General features: G+C 46.5%; 1 protein-coding gene across 1 annotated transcript in view; it reads left to right on the top strand.

The window, feature by feature from the left end:
- SWAP70 (switching B cell complex subunit SWAP70) overlaps nt 1-19,571 on the top strand; it is a 101,684-nt gene extending 82,113 nt beyond the window's left edge. Inside the window, exons 7-12 of the mRNA XM_002708808.5 lie at nt 1,514-1,695; nt 5,481-5,588; nt 7,095-7,261; nt 15,415-15,613; nt 16,495-16,591; nt 16,918-19,571. Of these exons, the coding sequence (XP_002708854.2) occupies nt 1,514-1,695; nt 5,481-5,588; nt 7,095-7,261; nt 15,415-15,613; nt 16,495-16,591; nt 16,918-17,024 (860 nt within the window). The 3' untranslated portion in view covers nt 17,025-19,571. The remainder of the gene's footprint in view (nt 1-1,513; nt 1,696-5,480; nt 5,589-7,094; nt 7,262-15,414; nt 15,614-16,494; nt 16,592-16,917) is intronic.
- Nucleotides 19,572-19,929: the final 358 nt, after the last annotated feature.

Raw genomic sequence — 19,929 nt, 5'->3', positions numbered from 1 at the left:
CTGTGGAATGGAGTTAATAGTACCTACCTGTTGTAAGGTTTTTTTTTTTTTAAGATTTTATTTATCTATTTGAAAGGTAGAGTTATAGACAGTGAGAGGGAGAGACAGAGAGAAAGGTCTCCCATCCACTGGTTCACTCCCCAAATGGCTGCAATGGTCAGAGCTGCGCTGATCCGAAGCCAGGAGCTTCTTCCGGGTTTCCCATGTGGGTGCAGGGGCCCAAGGGCTTGGGCCGTCTTCTACTGCTTTCCCAAGCTATAGCAGAGAGCTGGATTGGAAGAGGAGCAGCTGGGACTAGAACAGCGCCCATATGGGATCCCAGCGCCACAGGCAGATGATTAACCTACTGTGCCACAGCACTGGTCCCTGTAAGAGTTATTGTAAGGGTCAAAAATTGTGTGATAATGACAGATCCAATTACACATTTTCAAAAGATTCAATCATTACAGAATTTTGTGATAGGCAGCAGAAAACCTGACTGCCATTAGTTGAGGAATAATTGAATAATTATGTTATAAACAATGAAGTACTTCACAGTGCTTTATTGTTATTTTTAAAATTTTGTATATTTGAAAGAGTTACACAGATTGAGAGGGAGAGACACAGAATCTTCCATCTGCTGGTTCATTTCCCAAATGGCCACAATGGCCAGAGCTGGGCCAGACCAAAGCCAGGAACCAGGAGCTTCATCCCGGTCTTCCATGTGGGTACAGGGACCCGGGTATTTGAGCCATCATCTGTTGCTTTCCCAGGCCATTAGCAGGGAGCTGGATTGGAAGTAGAACAGCTGGGACTCAAATTGATGCCCATATGGGAAGCCAGCATTGTAGGTGGCCTTACCAGCCAGTGCCCCCCCCACCTTTTAGATTTATTTATTTATTTGATAGAGTTACAGAGAGAAAGAGAGGCAGAGAAAAAGAGAGAGAGGTCTTCCATCTGCTGGTTCACTCCCTAAATGGCCGCAACAGCCAGAGCTGGGTTGATCCGAAGCCAGGAGTCAAGAGTTTCTTCTGGGTTTCCCACATTGGGTGCAGGGGCCCAAGGACTTGGGCCATCTTCCACTGTTTTTCCAGGCCATAGCAGAGAGCTGGATTGAAAGTGGAGCAGCTGGGACTAGAACCAGCACCCATATGGGTAGCTGACACTGCAGGCAACAGCTTTACCTGCTGTGCCACAGCGCTGGCCCAACAACCCCACTCCTGACTTCTAATTCACTCCCTCAGTAATGATCGTAGTCAGTTCATCAGGGTAGAGCCTTATGAACCTCTTACTAGGCCCTATCTCCCAACACTGTTCTACTAGGGATTAAGTTTCTAATGTGTGAAAAATTTTGGGGGACTCATTCAAACCGTAGCAGGCAAGGAAACTGCTGTCTCAACTTGTGTACAAGGTCACACCATGACTTTACTGGCAAAATCAGAATTTACTCTGGGTCTTTCCACTGTGGCAATTGTGTTTTAGGCTTACAAAGAATAAACTGTATTTCCCATTTTATCTCCTACATGGTTTGTAGCCATTCATTCTACTATCCATCTGTTGAAGCTGGGCAGCCCTCCACCACACAAGGAAGCCCGCCAGCGTCGGAAGGAACTCCGGAAGAGGCTGCTGGCTGAGCAGGAAGAGCTGGAGCGACAGATGAAGGAGCTCCAGGCTGCCAACGAGAACAAGCAGCAGGAGCTGGAGACCGTGAGGAAGGTGGGAGGAGCGAGGACGGCGCTGCTGGGGGCTCTGCTGTCATTGCAGGAGCCCCTGCCTTTTGAACTTTGTTTCTACAAGACTAGGCTAGTGTGATTTTGGGAGATGCTTCTGGTGAACTACTGTGTTCTCAGAAGTGGATCCGGATCACTGACTGATACACCCTGGTTTTCCCAGTCTTGAAAATATATGACGGGGCCAGCACTGTGGCGTAGTAGGTTAATCCTCCACCTGTGGCACCAGCATCCCATATGGGTGCCTGTTCTAGTTCCATCTGCTCCTCTTCTGATCCAGCTTTCTGCTATGGCCTGGGGAAGCAGTGGAAGATGACCAAAGTGCTTGGGCCCCTGCACCCATGTGGGAGACCTGGGAGAAGCTCCTGGTTCCTGACTTCGGATTGGTGCAGCTCCGGCTGTTGCGGTCATCTGGGGAGTGAACCAACAGATGGAAGACCTCTCTCTTTCTCTCTCCCTCTCCTCTCTCTGTGTAACTCTGACTTTCAAATAAATAAATAAATCTTTAAAAAAAAATGGAACATTTAGTTCCCCTGAGGATGTCAAGGCAATTTTTGGTGACTGGGGCAGAGTCTGTTGCTTTTTTAAAAAGCTTTTCTCTGGTTCACTCTCCAAATGCCTGCCATAGCCAGGGCTTGAGCAGGCTGAAGTCAGGAGCCAGGAACTCAGTCCAGGGTTTCTACCTGGGTGGCAGGGACCAGGTACTCAAGCAGGGAGCTGGAATTGAAAGCAGAGTTGGGTTGAGGCTGGCGCTGTGGTTCAGCGGGTTAAAGCCCCAGCCTGCAGCACTAGCATCCCATATGGGCACTGGTTTGAGTCCAGCTGCTCCACTCCTGATTCAGCTCTCTGCTAAGGCCTGGGAAAGCAGCAGAGGATGGCCCAAGTCCTTGGGCCCCTGCACCTGTGTGGAAGACCCGGAAGAAGCTTTTGGCTCCTGGCTTTGGATCAGCTGAGCTCTGGCCATTGCAGTCATTTGGGGACTGAACCAGCAGATGGAAGACCTCTCTCTGGCTCTACCTCTCTATAACACTTTCAAATAAATAAAATAAATCTTTAAAAAAAGAAAGTAGAGCTAGGACCCAAATCTAGGCATTTGGATGTGGTATGTAGGCCTCTCAAGTGGCATTTTTTTTTTTTTTTTTAGTATTTATTTACTTGAAAGTCAGAGTTACACAGAGAGGGAAGAGAGAGGCATCCATATAGGGTGCCTGCAGGGCTTTACCTGCTACGCCACAGCACTGGCCCCTCAAGTGACATCTTAACTGCTGTGCCAAACATCCAACTCCCTCATTCTTTTTTTAATGGTTGTTTAACACTGTTTTGTGACTGGTCATTGCTTACTTCACCAATCCTCTATATGAACATTTGGGTTACTTTAATCTTTTCTTTTAATAGCAAATGCTATAGGGAATTATCTTGTATGCATATTAGTGCATGTTCAGTATCTTTGTAGAATCGGTTCTCAGAATTGGAGTTGTTGGATCAGGGAGTATGTACATTTGCAATAATGAAATCCAGGCTGATAGAATAGCTGCCATCTTGAATGCTGCTTTTCACTACACCAGAAGGAAAAATATCCCAGGGATCGATGATTAGTGCTCCAGTCCAGCAATGTCACACTTCACTTCTTCTTATAATATGGCGAGAAGTAGTCACAGGTTTCTGACAAGAAGTCAGCTGTCAGGCTTACTGGAGTTCCATTGTGTATGATGAATAATTTTTCACTTGCTGCTTTCAAGATATTCCTTTTTGTCATTGTGTCTTTCAGCAGTTTTACTATGGTATTTATATTTGTTTATCTTATTTAGGCTTAATTGAACTTCTTGAATGTATCAAATGTTTCTATCAAATTAGGGAAGTTTTCAGTCATTATTTCTTGAAATGTTTTTTCTACTCCTTCCTATCCCTTCCTGTCGCTTCCATTTTTCAGATGTTAGTGCACATAATGTTGTCTCACATTTCTCTAAGGCTCTGTTTATTTCTCTTCATTCTTTTTCCCCCTCTGTTCTTTAAATTGCTAAATTCCTGTGGATTTATCTTCAATATATTCTTCTTGAAGCACAAATAGACTGCTGAGTCCCTCTGGTGAATTTTTCATTTCAGTTATTATATTTTTCAGTTCCAGAATTTCCATTTGGTTCTTTTTTATTTTTTCTCTTTATTGATATTCTCTATTTGATGAGATATTGTCATTCCTTTCATTAATTCTTATTTTTAAAAAGCTTTTGTTTATTTGAGAGATGGAATTACAGACAGAGAGAGGGAGTGACAGAGAGAAAGGTCTTCCATCCACTGGTTTACTCCCCAAATAGCTGCAACAGCCAGAGCTGGTCTGATCCGCAGCCAGGAGCCAGGAGCTTCTTCCAGGTCTCCCACGTGGGTGCAGGGGCCCGAGCATCTGGGCCGTCTTCCACTGCTTTCCCAGGCCATAGCAGAGAGCTGGATTGGAAGAGGAGCAGCTGGGACTCAAACTGGCACCCATATGGGATGCTGACACTGCAGGGGGAGGCTTAACCCTTCTATTTCACAGCGTGGGCCCCTCCATTACTTCTTTAAGCCTGGTTTCCTTTAGTTCTTTGAACATGTTTATAGTAGCTACTTTATAATCTCTGATAAGTCTATCATTTGGGCCTTTTGGGAGGCACTTTCTGTTGCCTTTGTCTCCCCTTTTTCCTGTTTCCTTTAATGTCTTACAATTTTTAATTGAAAAAATGGATATTTTAGATAACATGTTGTAGGCTTGTTGTCCTTGTTTGCTCCTTTATTTACTAAGTGACTTGGAGGACTATTTCAGTGATTTATTTTCCTCACAGTGTGAAACCTCCAGTGTTGTTCTTCAGGAGCACAGCTTTGGGCATATGTGCAGTTACCTTGGGATGACTGATTTAGTGGGGCTCTCCTGTGAGTGTGTCTTTCTCTGTTCTCTTTGTTAAGCTGTGCACCTCTGTCGGTATCACACCCAACTGTTAAATTTCACTGATTTCTAGCTGATTGCTCTATTTTTTCTCATTGTACCCTGGGCCCTGAATTGCCTCACATTTAGTTTAAATTTAGGCCTGTGTGTAGTCTATTGGGTTCTTCTGAAGAGAGCAGCAGAGTGTGTTTTATCCCAAACTTCTGTGCAGTGTTCTAGGGCTGGGAGTAGAGACAGTAGTGTGCTTCTCTTAGATTGATAATCCTGCTTTGTGAGCCTGTTGCTAGGTAGAAAAGGTAGCCTGGTCTTGACATTTGCCCCTTCCTGTTGAGTTGGGACAAGAGTGACTGGGTCCAGTATTCTCGGCCTGTCACGTCTTGGGTAGAACTTGTGCCCTGTAAGTGGAGGCTGGTGGAGGAAGAGAGCCCCAGATCTCTTAGTCACTCTTGCCTGAGTTTCTGCAACATGGAGCTAGGGAGGATGAGAAATACTGGTGAGTGGGGGTGTTGTGGCACAGTAGCTTAAGCAGCTGTTTATTTTGCCCACATCCCATATGGAAGCTCAACAGAAATAGATCTCGAACCTCATGTATGCAGTTGCAAATGAATTAACTCAGTGACTATACTAGCACTTTGTTTGCCAAATATTGTTCAAGTATTTGTTAACAGTCATTCATTTATTTTGCATGTAAGCTGGGCAAATTGTTGGAATGCAATTTTAATGGATCTAAAGATTTTTTTTCTGTGTTTACGGATGTTAGAGATGTTTGCTTCACCCATATGTTTAAATGTGACTGTCTCTGTCTCTGAACTTCCACTGTAAGAATCTCACGTCTCTGTGGCTGTGTTTTTGAGTAGAAACTGGAAGAAGCAGCATCTCGTGCAGCAGAAGAGGAGAAGAAACGTCTTCAGACTCAAGTGGAACTACAGGCCAGGTTCAGCACAGAACTGGAGCGAGAAAAGCTGGTAGGTTCCACGTGCTCTGGAAAACAGCTGCCTTAGCTCACAGCCAGCCTGGGTCTGTGGAGAGGAGGCAGGGCTGGGAGGCGGGAGGGAGGCCATCTTATCAGCTAGGCTCTGCTGTTGACTTGCAATAGGCTTTTAGGGGTGTTCAGTGTTTTTTTCATTCATCCATTGTCTGTTTATTGAACACCTCTGTATACCAGGCATTGTGCCATTGATGTAAAGGTAAAAGACATTAACGTTTTCAAGATCCTTAAGTAGAAATTTTTGGAATGGGGTGATAAATGTTTAGTTAGGATGAGCCCCGTCATCCTGGTATAATTCATATTAACATCCTTTTCATTCTCAAAAGAATTCCTGGTTTGGAAAATGAGTAGCTATGTAGAAGGTAAGCATAGGTTCCATGACATTTCTCCTTTGCAGTGAGCCAGTTGAGCAGTTCTGCAATAGTGAGAATGTCTGGACTCTGGCTTGCTGCCCTTGGCAGCTGCTTCACCTTAGAGATTCCCACCCCAAGAGTGCCATGGCCCAGGCTGCATTAAGTAGGTTAACTGAGCACAGGTCCTCCCACACCATGGGGGAGGGTGTGGAGCCCAGCACCCAAACAGATGCTCAGGACATTGCCTTCAGTCACTTTTGGTTGCCTAAGAGTTGAAAGAGCAGTGTGTGCGTTGTGAGAGAGAAGCACACAGAGGAAGGTGACGAGGAGTGAGCAGGCAGCGCTGTACCCACAGCCTTGAGGTCTGGCCTTGTTTCCCTCGGCTGCTGCTTACTGAGCGTTGGTTTTCCTCTCTTGGATGCATCATCTCTCAAGACTCTTTTGAAGGCAGAGTGAGCTAATGCAAGTGGCAATATAAACTGCAGACACATGCTAAATGAGTCTGACATTGTATTTAGGATATCCTTACAGTTTTTAAGGCAAGGATGCAAACTCTGATCTGGAAAGGAAAAAGCATATAGTTTAAAGACTCTGACTTACCTGCTTGAGTTCTTCCAAGGCTGAAGGTGCCCTGGGGAGAGAAATGAAGAGGGGTGGAGGCAGCCAGGTGGGGCAGGAGTTGTCTCCTGCGGCCTGCTGTTTCCTTCCCCTTATGTTTGGACCTTGGCTGTTCGGACTGGGAAAAGTTTTGTTCTTTTTGTAGAAGACTCTGAAGCAGGTTGTGGCTTTCAGACAAAGTAATTTAAGAGAATTTAAAGAGAAGTTGTGCAGGAAAGCTTTTTTTTTTGTCCCCTTGACTTGAGTCTTAGAATGTGGAGTAGAAGGGATGGAAAACACACCAGAGCAGGAGCACCATGTTTGCACTGTTGCTTGTTTTCCCCGGACTCTAACTGTTGGTATTGAGTGTGGTGCACTCGTGTCCTCCTCCTTTAGTCCAGAGATTAAAGGACCGGTTCCCGGCTGTGGTGGCTGTGGGCTGAGGGCAAACCCTTGGGATGAAGGTGGAGTGGGAGGCCTTCCCCCAGGAAAAAGTTAATCTGAGATTAATTGTGACCCTTCTGTACCAATAGATTAGACAGCAGATGGAAGAACAGGTGGCCCAAAAGTCCTCTGAACTGGAACAGTATTTGCAGCGAGTACGGGAGCTGGAAGACATGTACCTAAAGCTGCAGGAGGCTCTTGAGGATGAGAGACAGGCCCGACAAGATGAAGAGACGGTGCGCAAGCTTCAGGCCAGGTGCCGCGTTAGTTTGAAGACTTTGTCATTATACTTTGCATGGACTAATGCCGATTCCCACATGACTAACACTGGTGGAGAGAGAGGAGTGTTTCAGCCCCAGCCATGACTGAGCTTGGCTGTCGTCTGGATTGAAGAGGACCTTGGAGTCTGGATCATAGCTGGGCTGTTTCTTCTTATTCTGGGGCTAATGAAGAGCCTGTATTTATCTTAGAGCAGTCTCGTGGGTGTTTGATGGGGTACCCTTAGTCGTGTTCTAGAATGACTGTGGACTCAGAATCAGCTCTGGGGATGACTTGGCCTCTTCAGCACGTGCCAGACTAGAGAGGCCCGTGGTGTTGTGGAAGGGCTCGGGCCAGAGTCCACATGCATGTTTTCTGGGAATAAGGAGGAAATACGCAATTTCTATTAGGTAATTTAGGGTAGGTGACATTCCTTCAATAATTACTACTTGATATCCTAGTTTTAGAAGTTTTTAGAACCTGGATTTTTTTTTTTTTTTTTTTTTTTTTTGCTTGGAGCTTTTAAGTCAGGTTCACTCTACAACAGACAAGTTCTCAGATGAATGCTCTCAGTTTTGGGCAGTCCCAGCAGCAGGTAGGACAAAGTAAGATGAAGACCCCAGAAGGGTTAGTTGCTACTTGCTACCCCCTAAGAATTTTTAAAGATGTTGTGGGGTGGAGGGCAGCGACCGAAAGACACTGGAGTCGCAGCTCCCGGCCAGTGCAGATATCCCTAAACTTTTGGCTGTGACCCTGTATTTGGGGGGTGGTGTGGGGAGCTGCAGTATGTTTTTCATGTCTGCCATTCCATATGTGGAGGAGCAAAAAGATGTGTTGAAACTTTGTAGGAAGAAAGAGAAAAGGGGCCAGCGCCGCGGCTCAATAGGCTAATCCTCCGCCTAGTGGCGCTGGCACACCGGGTTCTAGTCCCGGTCGGGGTGCCAGATTCTGTCCCGGTTGCCCCTCTTCCAGGCTAGCTCTCTGCTGTGGCCAGGGAGTGCAGTGGAGGATGGCCCAAGTGCTTGGGCCCTGCACCCCATGGGAGACCAGGAAAAGCACCTGGCTCCTGGCTCCTGCCTTCAGATCAGCGCGGTGAGCCAGCCACAGTGTGCCGTCCGCGGCGGCCATTGGAGGGTGAACCAACAGCAAAGGAAGACCTTACTCTCTCTCTCACTGTCCACTCTGCCTGTAAAAAAAAAAAAAAAAAAGAGAGAGAGAGAGAGAAAAGGAATTGTCTTTAGACTTTGCCAAAAGTGGCTGAAAAAGTAATTTGGTTTTAAAAATCTAAGTTCTCTTAAGGGAAAAATTATGAGTCCCATGTGACCTCCAAAGAGTCGCATTCTGAGTGACACCAGACAGTTTTTTGAGTCACTTGGTAATTTGTGCTGTGTTGCGTTTTAGATTGCCTATGTACGGAGAATTTACAGTACGTATACTGCAGTTTTGAGAGGAGTGAATTTTGACAACAAGGGATCTAGGTAACTCTAGAAATTTACTAAAATACCTGTTATTTAGTGTTCATAGAATGAGTGATATTTTTGAATATGAGATAATTCTGGATAATTGAAGCCAGAGTGATATTTTGTTGTTGTTATTTCTTTTTTTTTTCCCCTAAGATTTATTTATTTATTTGAAAGGCAGAGTTATAGTCAGAAAGGGAGAGGGGGGAAGGGAGAGAGAGAGAGAGATAGATAGGGATCTTCCACGTGCTGGTTCACTCCCCACATGGCTGCAATGGCCAAGGCTGGGCCAGGTTGAAGTCAAGAGCTTCATCCAGGTCTCCCGTTGGGGGCAGGGGTGTAAGGACTTGGGCCATCTTCTGCTGCTTTCCTAGGCACATTAGCAGGGATTGGAAGTAGAGCAGCCAGGAATCAAACCAGCGCCTATATGGGATGCTGGTGTTGCAGGTGGCAGCTTAACCTGCTATGCCATAACATTGGCCCCTTGTTGTTTCTTTCTTTCTTTTTTTTTTTTTAAAGATTTATTTATTTATTCGAAAGAGTTACACAGAGAGAGAAGGAAAGGCAGAGAGAGAGAGAGAGAGAGAGAGAGGAGAGAGAGAGAGGTCTTCCATCACTGGTTCACTCCCCAATTGGCCACAACGGTCAGAGCTGTGCCAATCCAAAGCCAGGATCCAGGAGCCTCTTCCAGGTCTCCCACATGGGTGCAGGGGCCCAAGGATTTGGACCATTTCCTACTGCTTTCCCAGGCCATAGCAGAGAGTTGGATCGAAGTGGAGCAGCTGGGACTCAAACTGGTGCCCATATGAGATGCTGGCACCACAGGTGGCGGCTTTACCCGCTACTCCACAGCGCCAGCACCCCCTTGTTGTTTCTTAAAGATGTATTTATTTGAGAGAGAGAGATTTCTTCCATCTAATGGTTCATTCCCCCCAAATAGCTACAATAGCCAGAACAGGGGCAAACTGAAGCCAGGAGCCAGGATCTACATCCTGTGTTCCAAGTTAGTGGCAGGGGTCCAAATACTGCACTGATTTCTGAGACGCATTAGCAGGGAGCTAGGTGAAAGCAGAGTCACCAGGACTCAGAACAGCATTCCACTATGGGATGCTGATGTGTCAAGTGGTGGCCTAACCTGCTGGGCCACAACACAGGGACTGCCAGTGGTGTTTAACTGGTGATAAATATCAGAGTTACTTTACAGAGCTTTGAAAAATTCACATGTGATTCACTGAACCAAACTGTCTATGGATCAGAATCAGGCTTGAGTATTGCTGTTTTAAAAGCTCTGATTTATTATTTGTACACTCTGACTTAAGCAGATAAAAGAATTTCACCCTTTCAAATGCATGTATAACTACTACATATAGCTCTGCTCCAATGAGCTGAAAGTACTGCCCCAAATGTTTTTGTTTTTTTTTTTTTTAAGATTTTATTTATGTATTTGAAAGTCATAGTTACACACAGAGAGAGGTCTTCTATTCGCTGGTTCACTCCCCAATTGGCCTCAACAACTAGAGCTGCCTGTCCGGAGCCAGGAACCAGGAGTTTCTTCCAGGTCTACCACGTGGGTGCAGGGGACCAAGGACTTGAGCCTTCCCCTACTGTCTTCCCAGGCCATAGCACAGAACTGGATGGGAAGTGGAGCAGCAGGGTCTCGAACTGGCGCCCATAAGGGATACCAGCACTTCAGGCCAGGCCATAGCACTGGCCCCTCCCAAAAGTTTTACTTTTTCTTTGGTGTGCAAAGGCTATTTTATGAATAGAATTATTTTACTATTCTAATTTTTTAAAAATTTTTGGTACTTGAAATTTGCAAACTTGCCCCCTCTAGTGGTCATTTATAAGCAAGGGGGAAATTCCTCTTCCTGAGTTCCTGAAGTCAGGGCCTGATTTGGAGGGACACTGTCAGATTGGCAAAGGGGCTTATGCCTTGCTCCTGTCGGGAAAGGTCCTTCTGGGCAGAAGAAACTAGGAAAGTCATCATGGAGTTGGGTTAGAAATTCTGGCACAAATGAGATGGAAAATAATCTTAGGTCAAGGGTGCTTATGGCCGGCACCGCGGCTCACTAGGCTAATCCTCCGCCTGCAGCGCTGGCACCCAGGGTTCTAGTTCTGGCTGGGGCGCCGGATTCTGTCCTGGTTGATCCTCTTCCAGTCCAGCTCTCTGCTGTGGCCCGGGAGGGCAGTGGAGGATGGCCCAAGCGCTTGGGTCCCTGTACCTGCATGGGAGACCAGGAGGAAGCATGAAGCACCTGGCTCCTGGCTTCGGATTGGCGCAGTGCCAGCCATAGCAGGCATTTGGGGGGTAAACCAACGGAAGGAAGACCTTTCTCTCTATCTTTCTCTCTCTCTCTCACTGTCTAACTCTGCCTGTCCAAAAAAAAAAAAAAAAGGGGGGGGTGCTTATTATTATTAGGGCTTCTTAGTTCATCCTCCTCTGTCCTTTCTCCTCCTTTTCTTCCTTTCTCCTCCTTTCCTCCCTACCTCCCTCCCTCCCTCCCTCCCTGCCTTCCTCCCTGCCTTCCTGCCTGCCTTCTGCAGTTACAGAGAAGGAGAAGCAGAGTCAGTGAGAGAGAGGCCTTCCATCCACTGACTCACTCCCCAAATGGCCTCAGTGGCTAGGGCTAGGCCAGACCAGAGCCAGGAGCTTCTTTCTGGTGTCCCACGTGGGTGCAGGGGCCCAAACACTTGGGCCATCTTCCACTGCTTTCCCAAGTCCACTAGCAGGGAGCTGGATGGGAAGTGGAGCTACTGGTTCGACTGGTGCTCATATGGGATGCTGACACTGTGGGCAAGAGCTTAAATTGCCACACCACAGTGCTGGCCCCTGCTCTGTCCTTTCTTAATGTGATACCAAGTCATTTTTGAATATCTGGCATCTTATTGTTCTAGTGGGTATCTTTAGTTTCCACAGAGATATTTTTTATTGTAAGCTATTTTTTAAAGATTTATTTATTTGAAAGGCAATTATATATATATATATATATATATATACACATACATATGTGTGTGTATATATATATGTGTGTGTGTATGGAGAGAGAGAGAGAGAGATCTTCCATCTGTTGGTTGAATCCCTAAGTGGCCCCATTGGCCAGGGCTAGACCAGACTAAAGCCAGGAGCCAGGAGTTTCATCCAAGTCTCCCACATGGGTGACAGGGGTCCAAGTATTTGGACCATCCTCTGCTGCTTTTCCCAGGCCTGTAACAGGGGGCTGGATTAGAAGTGGAGCAGCCAGGATTTGAATTGCCTGTCCCATTTTAACTTTCTTTTCTTTCTTTCTTTTTTTTTTTTTTTTTTTTTTTTTTGAGATTTATTTATTTATTTGAAAGGCAGAGTTACAGAGAGACAGAGGCAGAGAGAGAAAGGGCTTCCATCCACTGATTCACTCTCCAAGTAGCCCCTGCAATGGCTGGAGCTGGGCCAATCCGAAGCCAGAAGCGAGGAGCTTCTTTTGAGTCTCCCACATGGGTGCACGGGCCCAAACACTTGGGCCGTCTTTTACGCTTTCCCAGGCCATAGCAGAGAGTTGGATCAGAAGTGGAGCAGCCGGGACTTGAACTGGCACCCATATGGGATGCTGGCACTGGAGGCAGCGACTTCACCTGCTATGCCACAGCACCACCACCCCATTTTAACTTTTACCCATTAAAGTTTTGAATCTGTCAGGCCCAGGAGCATCCCTTAGTCATATCTATTTACAGCAGGCCATGCAGTGCCTGGCACACAGTGAGTGCCCAAGGACTGTTTTGGGGGAGGTGCAGGGAAGCAGTTTCTCTTCTCTGACATGATGCTTTTCATGTATTTGAAGGCAGTTAGGGACTGGGCTCTGGAATGAGCTCTGGCTTTGATCCCCAGCTCTCCCACGCTCTAACTCTGGGACTTCAGAGAAGTTATTTCACTGTTTTGAACTTTTAGTTGCTTATCTGTAAAATAAGGGTAATAGCTGACCTTGTGCGGTTGCTGTGAAGATGAAATGAGAAAACGCATGCAAAGTATTTAGCGTAGTACCTGGCATTCAGTGGTCACTCAGGGTGTTGCTTTCTGTTCCCTTATCTCATTTGAGATGAGGAAGATACAGAAAGTAATGGAATGTCAAAATAAGCATTCAGGAAAGATGACAGGTTGCAGTGATGGTTTCAGATCAAGAAGATAATTTAAAATATCAATGAAAAGGCTGGCATTTGGTGCAGGCAGGGGTTAAGATATTGCTTGGAATGCCTGCTTCCCATGTTAGGAGTGTCAGGGTTCAAGTCCTTCCTCTGCTTCTGATTCCAGCTTATGTGCACCGTGGGAGGCAGCAGATGATGGCTCACATACTTGGTCTCTCTCACCCACATGGGAGGCCTAGATTGAGTTCTAGTGTCCTGGCTTTGGCCTGGCCCCGTACCACCTGTTGTGGGCATTTGTGGAGTGAATCAGAGGATGGAAAAATTCCTCTGCCTCCCTCTCTTCAAGATAAAATAAAAATACATTTTTAAAATTTATAAAAATATCAATATGAGTGTATTTTCAAAAAAGTTTGTGGAAAACAGAATTAAAAGATGAATTTTTTTTGTATAAAAATGTCCATGCATAGGTTTTTAATAATATGTACTTTTTAAAGATTATTTATTTATTTATTTGACAGGTAGAGTTACAGAGAGAGAAAGAGAGGGAGAGAGAGAGGTCTTCTTCTGTTGGTTCACTCCCCAAAATGGCCGCTACAGCCGGCACTGCGCTGATCTGAAGCCAGGAGCCAGGCGCTTCCTCCTGGTCTCCCACGCGGGTGCAGGAGCCCAAGCACTTGGGCCATCCTCCACTGCCCTCCCAGGCAACAGCAGAGAGCTGGACTGGAAGAGGAGCAACCAGGACTAGAACCTGGCACCCATATGGGATGCTGGCGCTGCAGGCAGAGGATTAGCCAAGTGAGCCATGGCGCCGGTCCCAATAATATGTGTTTTTATGAATTTTTTGAAAACCGCTTGTATGCAAAGATTTCAAAATTTTTTTACATGGAAAATGAATGTATGTTTTATCCATTTTCTACAAATTTTTTTGAAGTACTGTTGCATGGGATCCAGGAAGCCTGACAATAGCAATTCGTTTGAAAAGGTTCAGGTTTCTCTTCCCTGTGATGTGGTTGCCGAAAGCTTCAGGTTCTCTTAGGCAGCCTTAATCAATGAGGTATCCAAAGCAAATGAAGTAATAGTCCCCCCTTAATAAGATGAGCTGTTTTTAACCCAGTGATTACTATATGGTAGGCAAGTACCTTGTATGCACCGTGTATCATATTTAGTACATGGATAGTGGGTAGTTTCTATTCCTTTTTAAATAAATAAGGAAGTAGAGGCACAGAGAATAAGATACTAAAGTATTTAGTCAGAAGATTTTTTGCAAACCACAGAAACTAATTTGGGTTCGCTAAAGCACTAAGATAATTGATTGGAAAGTTCTTTAACAGTTCATCGATTCCACAGGAAGGCAGGTCACCAGGTCTTGAACATTGGCAGGAACGAGAAGAGGATGAGCAGTTCCAGCTAGCCCACACCAGGCGAGGGGAAGAGCCCAGTGAGAGTACACCACCCTGGTACCCGGCCTCAGGAGTGAGTGCCATTGTTCCGGCCGCCTCCTGATGCTGGGTATTGCTGCCACCAGCGAGATGAATTCTCTGCTGTCTCAGCATCTCTGTGTCATTTGCTGCAGAGTCCCAATTCCAGGAGGGCATTTACTTAGCCAAGCCTGGTTCATGCTTCCACCACACCTGGAGGCCAAGGGAAGCCCATCTGGCTGGTGGCTTCTGCAGTGGGAGATGGGCCCGACCTTCCCTCAGGACCAGTGTGGCGGATTCCTTAGATGCAGAGGAGGGTTCAGATCCTGGACAGCATTAACGCCTGCCATGTCCACTCCCCCTCTACCCTTTTACCACTAGAGGCAAAGACAGAGGCCTTTCCATTCATTATGTTTAAAGATTTATTTATTTATCCATTTGAAAGGCAGAAATACAGAGAGAGAAGGAGAGAGAGACAATGAGAAAGAAAGAAAGAGGTAGAGAGAGAGATCCTCCATCCAGTGGTTCCCTCCCCAAATGGCCACTACAGACAGGGCTGGGCCAGGCTGAAGCCAGGTGCTAGGAGCTTATTCCTAGTCTCCCATGTGGGGGCAGGGGCCAAAGCATTTGGGCCATCTTCCGCTGCGTTCCCAGGCCAGAGCAGAGAGCTGGATCAGAAGTGGACTTGAACTGGTGCCCACATGGGATGCCGGCACTGCAGGCAGAGGCCTAACCTACTACACGACAGTGCTGGCCCTTCCATTCATTGTTGTATCTCCAGAACCTAGAGAAGCACCTGGAAGGCGCATGATAAACACACATTGAGTGAGTAAAGTAACCCTGCACTATTGAGACCATGTTGCTGTGCTCAGCATTTGCAGGGCTGAAGGAAAAACACTTGGTTCTTACCTCAGTTCCTGGCATTCATTAAGCTTTGCATAAATGTTATTTATTTATTTATTTATTTATTTATTTTTTCAAAAGGGTGTAACACAGGGCAGGAGCAGGATGGATGGGAGCCCATGTGAATGTGAGCTTCTGGGGCTCCCAGTTCTTCCTTGTAAAATGAGAGGGATACATCGGGTGACCTCACGCATCCTGCTGGGTCGGGGCGGTGCCTGACGGGCTCCCGTCGTGAGCTCCCTTCCACCTTGCAGGCTGCTGGAGGAAGAGTCTTCCAAGAGGGCGGAGCTGGAAAAGTGGCACCTGGAGCAGCAGCAGACCATTCAGACGACCGAGGCGGAGAAGCAGGAGTTGGAGAATCAGCGCATCCTGAAGGAGCGGGCCCTGCAGGAAGCCATGGAGCAGCTGGAGCAGCTGGAGTTGGAGCGGAAACAGGCGCTTGAGCAGTATGAGGTGGTTGTTTCAACAGCAGAGTGTTTGCTTGGCTGTCAGTGGCAAGCTGCAGTAAGAACTTTGCCTTCCCTCTAAGAGGGAAGGAAGAGCAAGTTCTAACAGGAGCTAAGGTGTCTCACTCAGGGTCCAGCCAGGAGAAGGAAACTGCACAGTGATTTGCACAAAGAAATTTTAATATAAAAATTGCTGTCACGGGATCACCCATTAAGCTGGAAAGAAAACTCGAGGGATACAGGAATGGCAGGTGGAGGAGGCAGCCCCTGCCCCTAGGAGCGAGGCAGACCACCAGGGAAGGAGCAGTTCTGCGAGAAGTTTCTGTGCTCCTCGCCCTCCCCCCGGCTGTGATCCAGACCTCCTTGGAGGTGCTGCTCTGGCAGACGTCACAGGGAAGCTGTCTGCAGGGAGGTGCCGCTAACACTCTGCGGGTGAGCACAGGGGTGTCCTGAGTGCCTCCTGGAAGAGAAGCCCTTCAGCTGTGTGAATGTGACAAAACTTAAATGGTGCCCCCTAGTGAGGGAGAATTAGTCCAGCATCAGCAGGATAGGGAAAAGTGGATTGGAGCTGTTGCTGGCACGCAGGACCTAATCCGTGCATCTGTGATGAGTGTGTTTATGGCAGAAGGGCGGGCTTTGGAATCAGACAGCCTGGGTTCCGGTCCCGGCTCTGCTGCTCCCTCCTGTGGACACTGGGCAGGTTACGTCACCTCCCTGATGTCTAGTTTCCACTTCTGTGTGGTGGGCACGGCAGTAGTTCCTGCTTCATACAGTGGCTCTGAGGACGTGATGAGAAGGCCCACAGCAGATATTAAGTCCCCAGTCAGCGTTACTTGGTTTGTGAACTACTGGTGTGTCTGCACAGTCCAAAATTCATTTTTGTTCCAGGGAGTTAAAAAGAAGCTGGAGATGGCAACTAATAAGACCAAGAGCTGGAAGGATAAAGTAGCCCATCACGAAGGATTAATTCGATTGATAGAGCCAGGTAATCTCCTGTTTGAAGTCATTTTAGATTGATTTTCCTGTCTTGTGTCTTTGAGTTGTACTAAAAGAATTGTTGAGGCCAGGTGTCCACAGCCTGCGCTGTTGAGGGTGAATCCCTCTTGAGTGACACGTCCTCTAACAGGTAAGAGGTGGTTCAGGCCCACTGGGCGCCGTCGGCCGTGTGGGCTGGCGGGACGCTTATGCGTGACTCCCCCCTCCCCCCCGAGACAGAGCAAAGCGGAAGAGTGATGGTCTTTCTGTGGAGAGGCGATGATGTTCTCTGAAGAATGTAATACCTGCTTTATTTAAAGCGTGTTCATCTCCTAGGTTCAAAGAACCCTCACCTGATCACTCACTGGGGACCTGCAGCTTTCACCCAGGCGGAACTGGAAGAGAGAGAAAAGAACTGGAAAGGGAAAAAGACCACAGAATGACCAGGCAGCAGAGGTCGCATCAGTTACATAGACGCCGTGGCTGTAGAGCTTTGTGCTAAAGACAAAAGAAACCGGCTTTGCTGCTTCTAACCCCTCTTCCCTCAGTGCCTCTAATTGGGTCAGTGTGCTCAGGAAGCCTTCCTATTTCTCTTCCTGCAAATCGGCTTACCTGAAAAGAAAGAAAAGTCAATATTGTCACCTTCTTTTATTTATTCTTCCTTTAAAACTGTTTTTGGAAAATTACTGTTTAGTGCTCTCACCTTGCTGTCTGAACAAGGCAGCACAGGAATGGCCCAGTGAACTCCATCGGGTGCCGCGTTTGGAGGGGTGCAGGGTATCGGTGCTCAGAATCACTGGATAATCAGGCCCTCTTGGACTTGGTGTCGGCTTTTCTCTCAGGCAGCATGTTCCCTCTCCAAAGGTGTGTTTTTTAAAAAACTGGATTGGTCAGTCTGCCTGCCACTCACCCCAGTTGCCATGGAAGGCCTTGGGCCGCTGGTGCTCTGATGGAGAGGTCAGAGGGTCGCTGCCATCTCCTGGTTGCCCTCCTAGATGTGATCTGGTTGGAGAGGTTTTCTGGTTTCTACTAAGATGCTTCTTTCCCTAATGGTCATACACTTGGCCGTGCTATTCCCAACTCCTTCCCCTCACCTCGGAGGACAACACCCCTTGGCCCATGCTCTCAACTCAGCCATCTCCCTTGTTTGTTCTTTCTCTCTGTCCCTAGTGAATATTCATGTGCTGCCCAGTATATACCAGCTGTGAGAGGATGATGTTGAGTATTAGAAAGAAGCTAACTTGAAATAAAAAATCATTTGGATAATTTATAAAGCAGATTCTGTTCACATGGGCAGTGGGAAATTGTCTGCTAGCTAGATTCAAAATGTCATAAAGATGGCAGCAGGCTATCACATCTGGTAAAACACGAAGATAGCCCTCAGAAGGTGGGCAGCCTCTCTGGTGACCTGAGGCAGGAAGTCACCAACAAAAACAAGTGTGCCAGGGAAACGGGGATCCTAGTTTCTCTGCATGTGATTTGAAAGGCGCATGGAGGAGTGTTTTCATACGTGAATATATATGATCAGTCTTTAGATTGAGAATATTTGTGAAATCAAACCCTCCAACACTAATTATAATTTATGAGCAGCAGTAACTCCATGGGCAGCAGTGAAGATTAAAACTGTAAATAGATACAGGGGTAATTCAGTTGTTAGAAAAAAGGCAGAATTCAGTGGGATGGATAAGTCCTTCTCCCTACAAATACTAAATGAGGACAGAGAACCTCATGCGTCCTTACTCTGGTACCTGCATAAAAGTAGTAAGAAAGCTCTTCCCAAAAGATCGACGTTGCCGGAGTGTATGGTTTTAAGAGATTTTAGTGTCTATTTATTTACCCGAGAGGAAACTGGATTATAATGCCATAAATGGTCATCTTTTATGACTGGAAAATATTTGCCAATGAAAGGGTCTCTAGAAGTTTGTCTTAAGGTTTTTGGCTATTTAATAAAAATGAAACTTTAATGTTGTCTTCCAGTTGTCTTTATAAAGTGGAGATTATTATCTAAAGTATCTTTGTATTATGTACCTTCCAAATGTAAGTTAATTTGGGTGTTGGTTTTGCTTAGCTCTGTATCAGGATTATCATCAGTTAATTCAGCAGCTGGCAGGCGTGATAGAGCCACAAGGCCTGGATAGGCCTTTCCTGTGGCTTGATGACAGGTCTTAGCCCAGTGTCCTCCCTGAAGAGAGGGAACCGTCCCTTACAGGGAGGCCGGCGAGCCCAGTGGAGTCCGTGGAGTTGAAAAGCCCATGCCTGGGGAGGGGTGGTGGGGGAGGTGTGAGTTTCTGTTCTGGGGAGGTGGTGAACAGGCCATGAATGTCTGCACAGTGTCCTTCCTTAAACCCGACTTCTACCATAGCTACAGCTGAACACACGGCCTGGGGCTTGGGCCACCTATGGGCTTCCACTGACTCGTGCATGTGGACGTGTGGGCTTCCGTGTAATGCGTGGTGTCGCTGATTGGCTTCCAGGCTTCCGTGGCATTGTGCAGCGCAGGGTGCAGGGCCCTTTTTAAACAGTGCCTTGGCTAAGATGGTTACTTAGGAGGCAAGGACAGCACGGAAATGAACTAGGAAACCCCACTGGATATTTTGATCCTAACTGAACTCCTGATATTTGAAATGCTTTCCTCTGTCCGACTGCTGAGAGACCCTTTGGTTTTACTTTTGTAATTACTGTACAGACTGTTTGAGGGGTGTCTGAATGCCTGTCGTAACCAGGCCTGTTCCTTTCTAAGTAGGATATGATCGTTTATAGGAATTATGCATGCAGAGAACCTTACAAATGTGTTTTTGTGATGTGCTATGTTGAAAGGGAACAAAATATTTATAATTTTCCAACAGCCTTACCTAAGCAATTATACAATGTCATATGCTCAACTTTTCTTAACTTTTGCTAATTTTTCTAAGATATATTAAAAGTATTTTGTATCTTCTTTTTTTAGTGAAATGGACCCAGTGAGAAATTAAAAACACCAGAACATCATACATTTTAAGCTGTCTGATTTAATGCAACAGAGGGGGTAAAGTTGTGTTTAATCATGTGTTTTCCCAGGAGATGGACTTCGGGTCAGGGACACTTCCAGAAAACTCTGGGTTGGAGTTTAGACCCCAAGAAGTTATGATGGCCTCATGTTTGGCGTTTGAGTCACTAATGTGGGGAAACCATGGCTGACGTGTCAGTGTACCAACGGGAACTTACAAAGATTATTTTTCCCTCATTGTTGCTGTTACCTCCAAATCCTCTTACCTCTGTTTTCTCGAAATTTCTTTTTAAGCTTTTCTGGTTTTCCTTGACCAGAGTAAACAGTGTGGTTTATTGTTTTGGTCTGTGTGGTTGCCAAGA

The sequence above is a fragment of the Oryctolagus cuniculus genome, chromosome 1 (genome assembly GCF_964237555.1).
Source record: "Oryctolagus cuniculus chromosome 1, mOryCun1.1, whole genome shotgun sequence".
Classification (NCBI taxonomy): Eukaryota; Metazoa; Chordata; class Mammalia; order Lagomorpha; family Leporidae; genus Oryctolagus; species Oryctolagus cuniculus.
The sequence above is the reverse complement of the archived record's forward strand: the minus strand, read 5'-3'. Positions and strand labels throughout refer to the sequence as shown.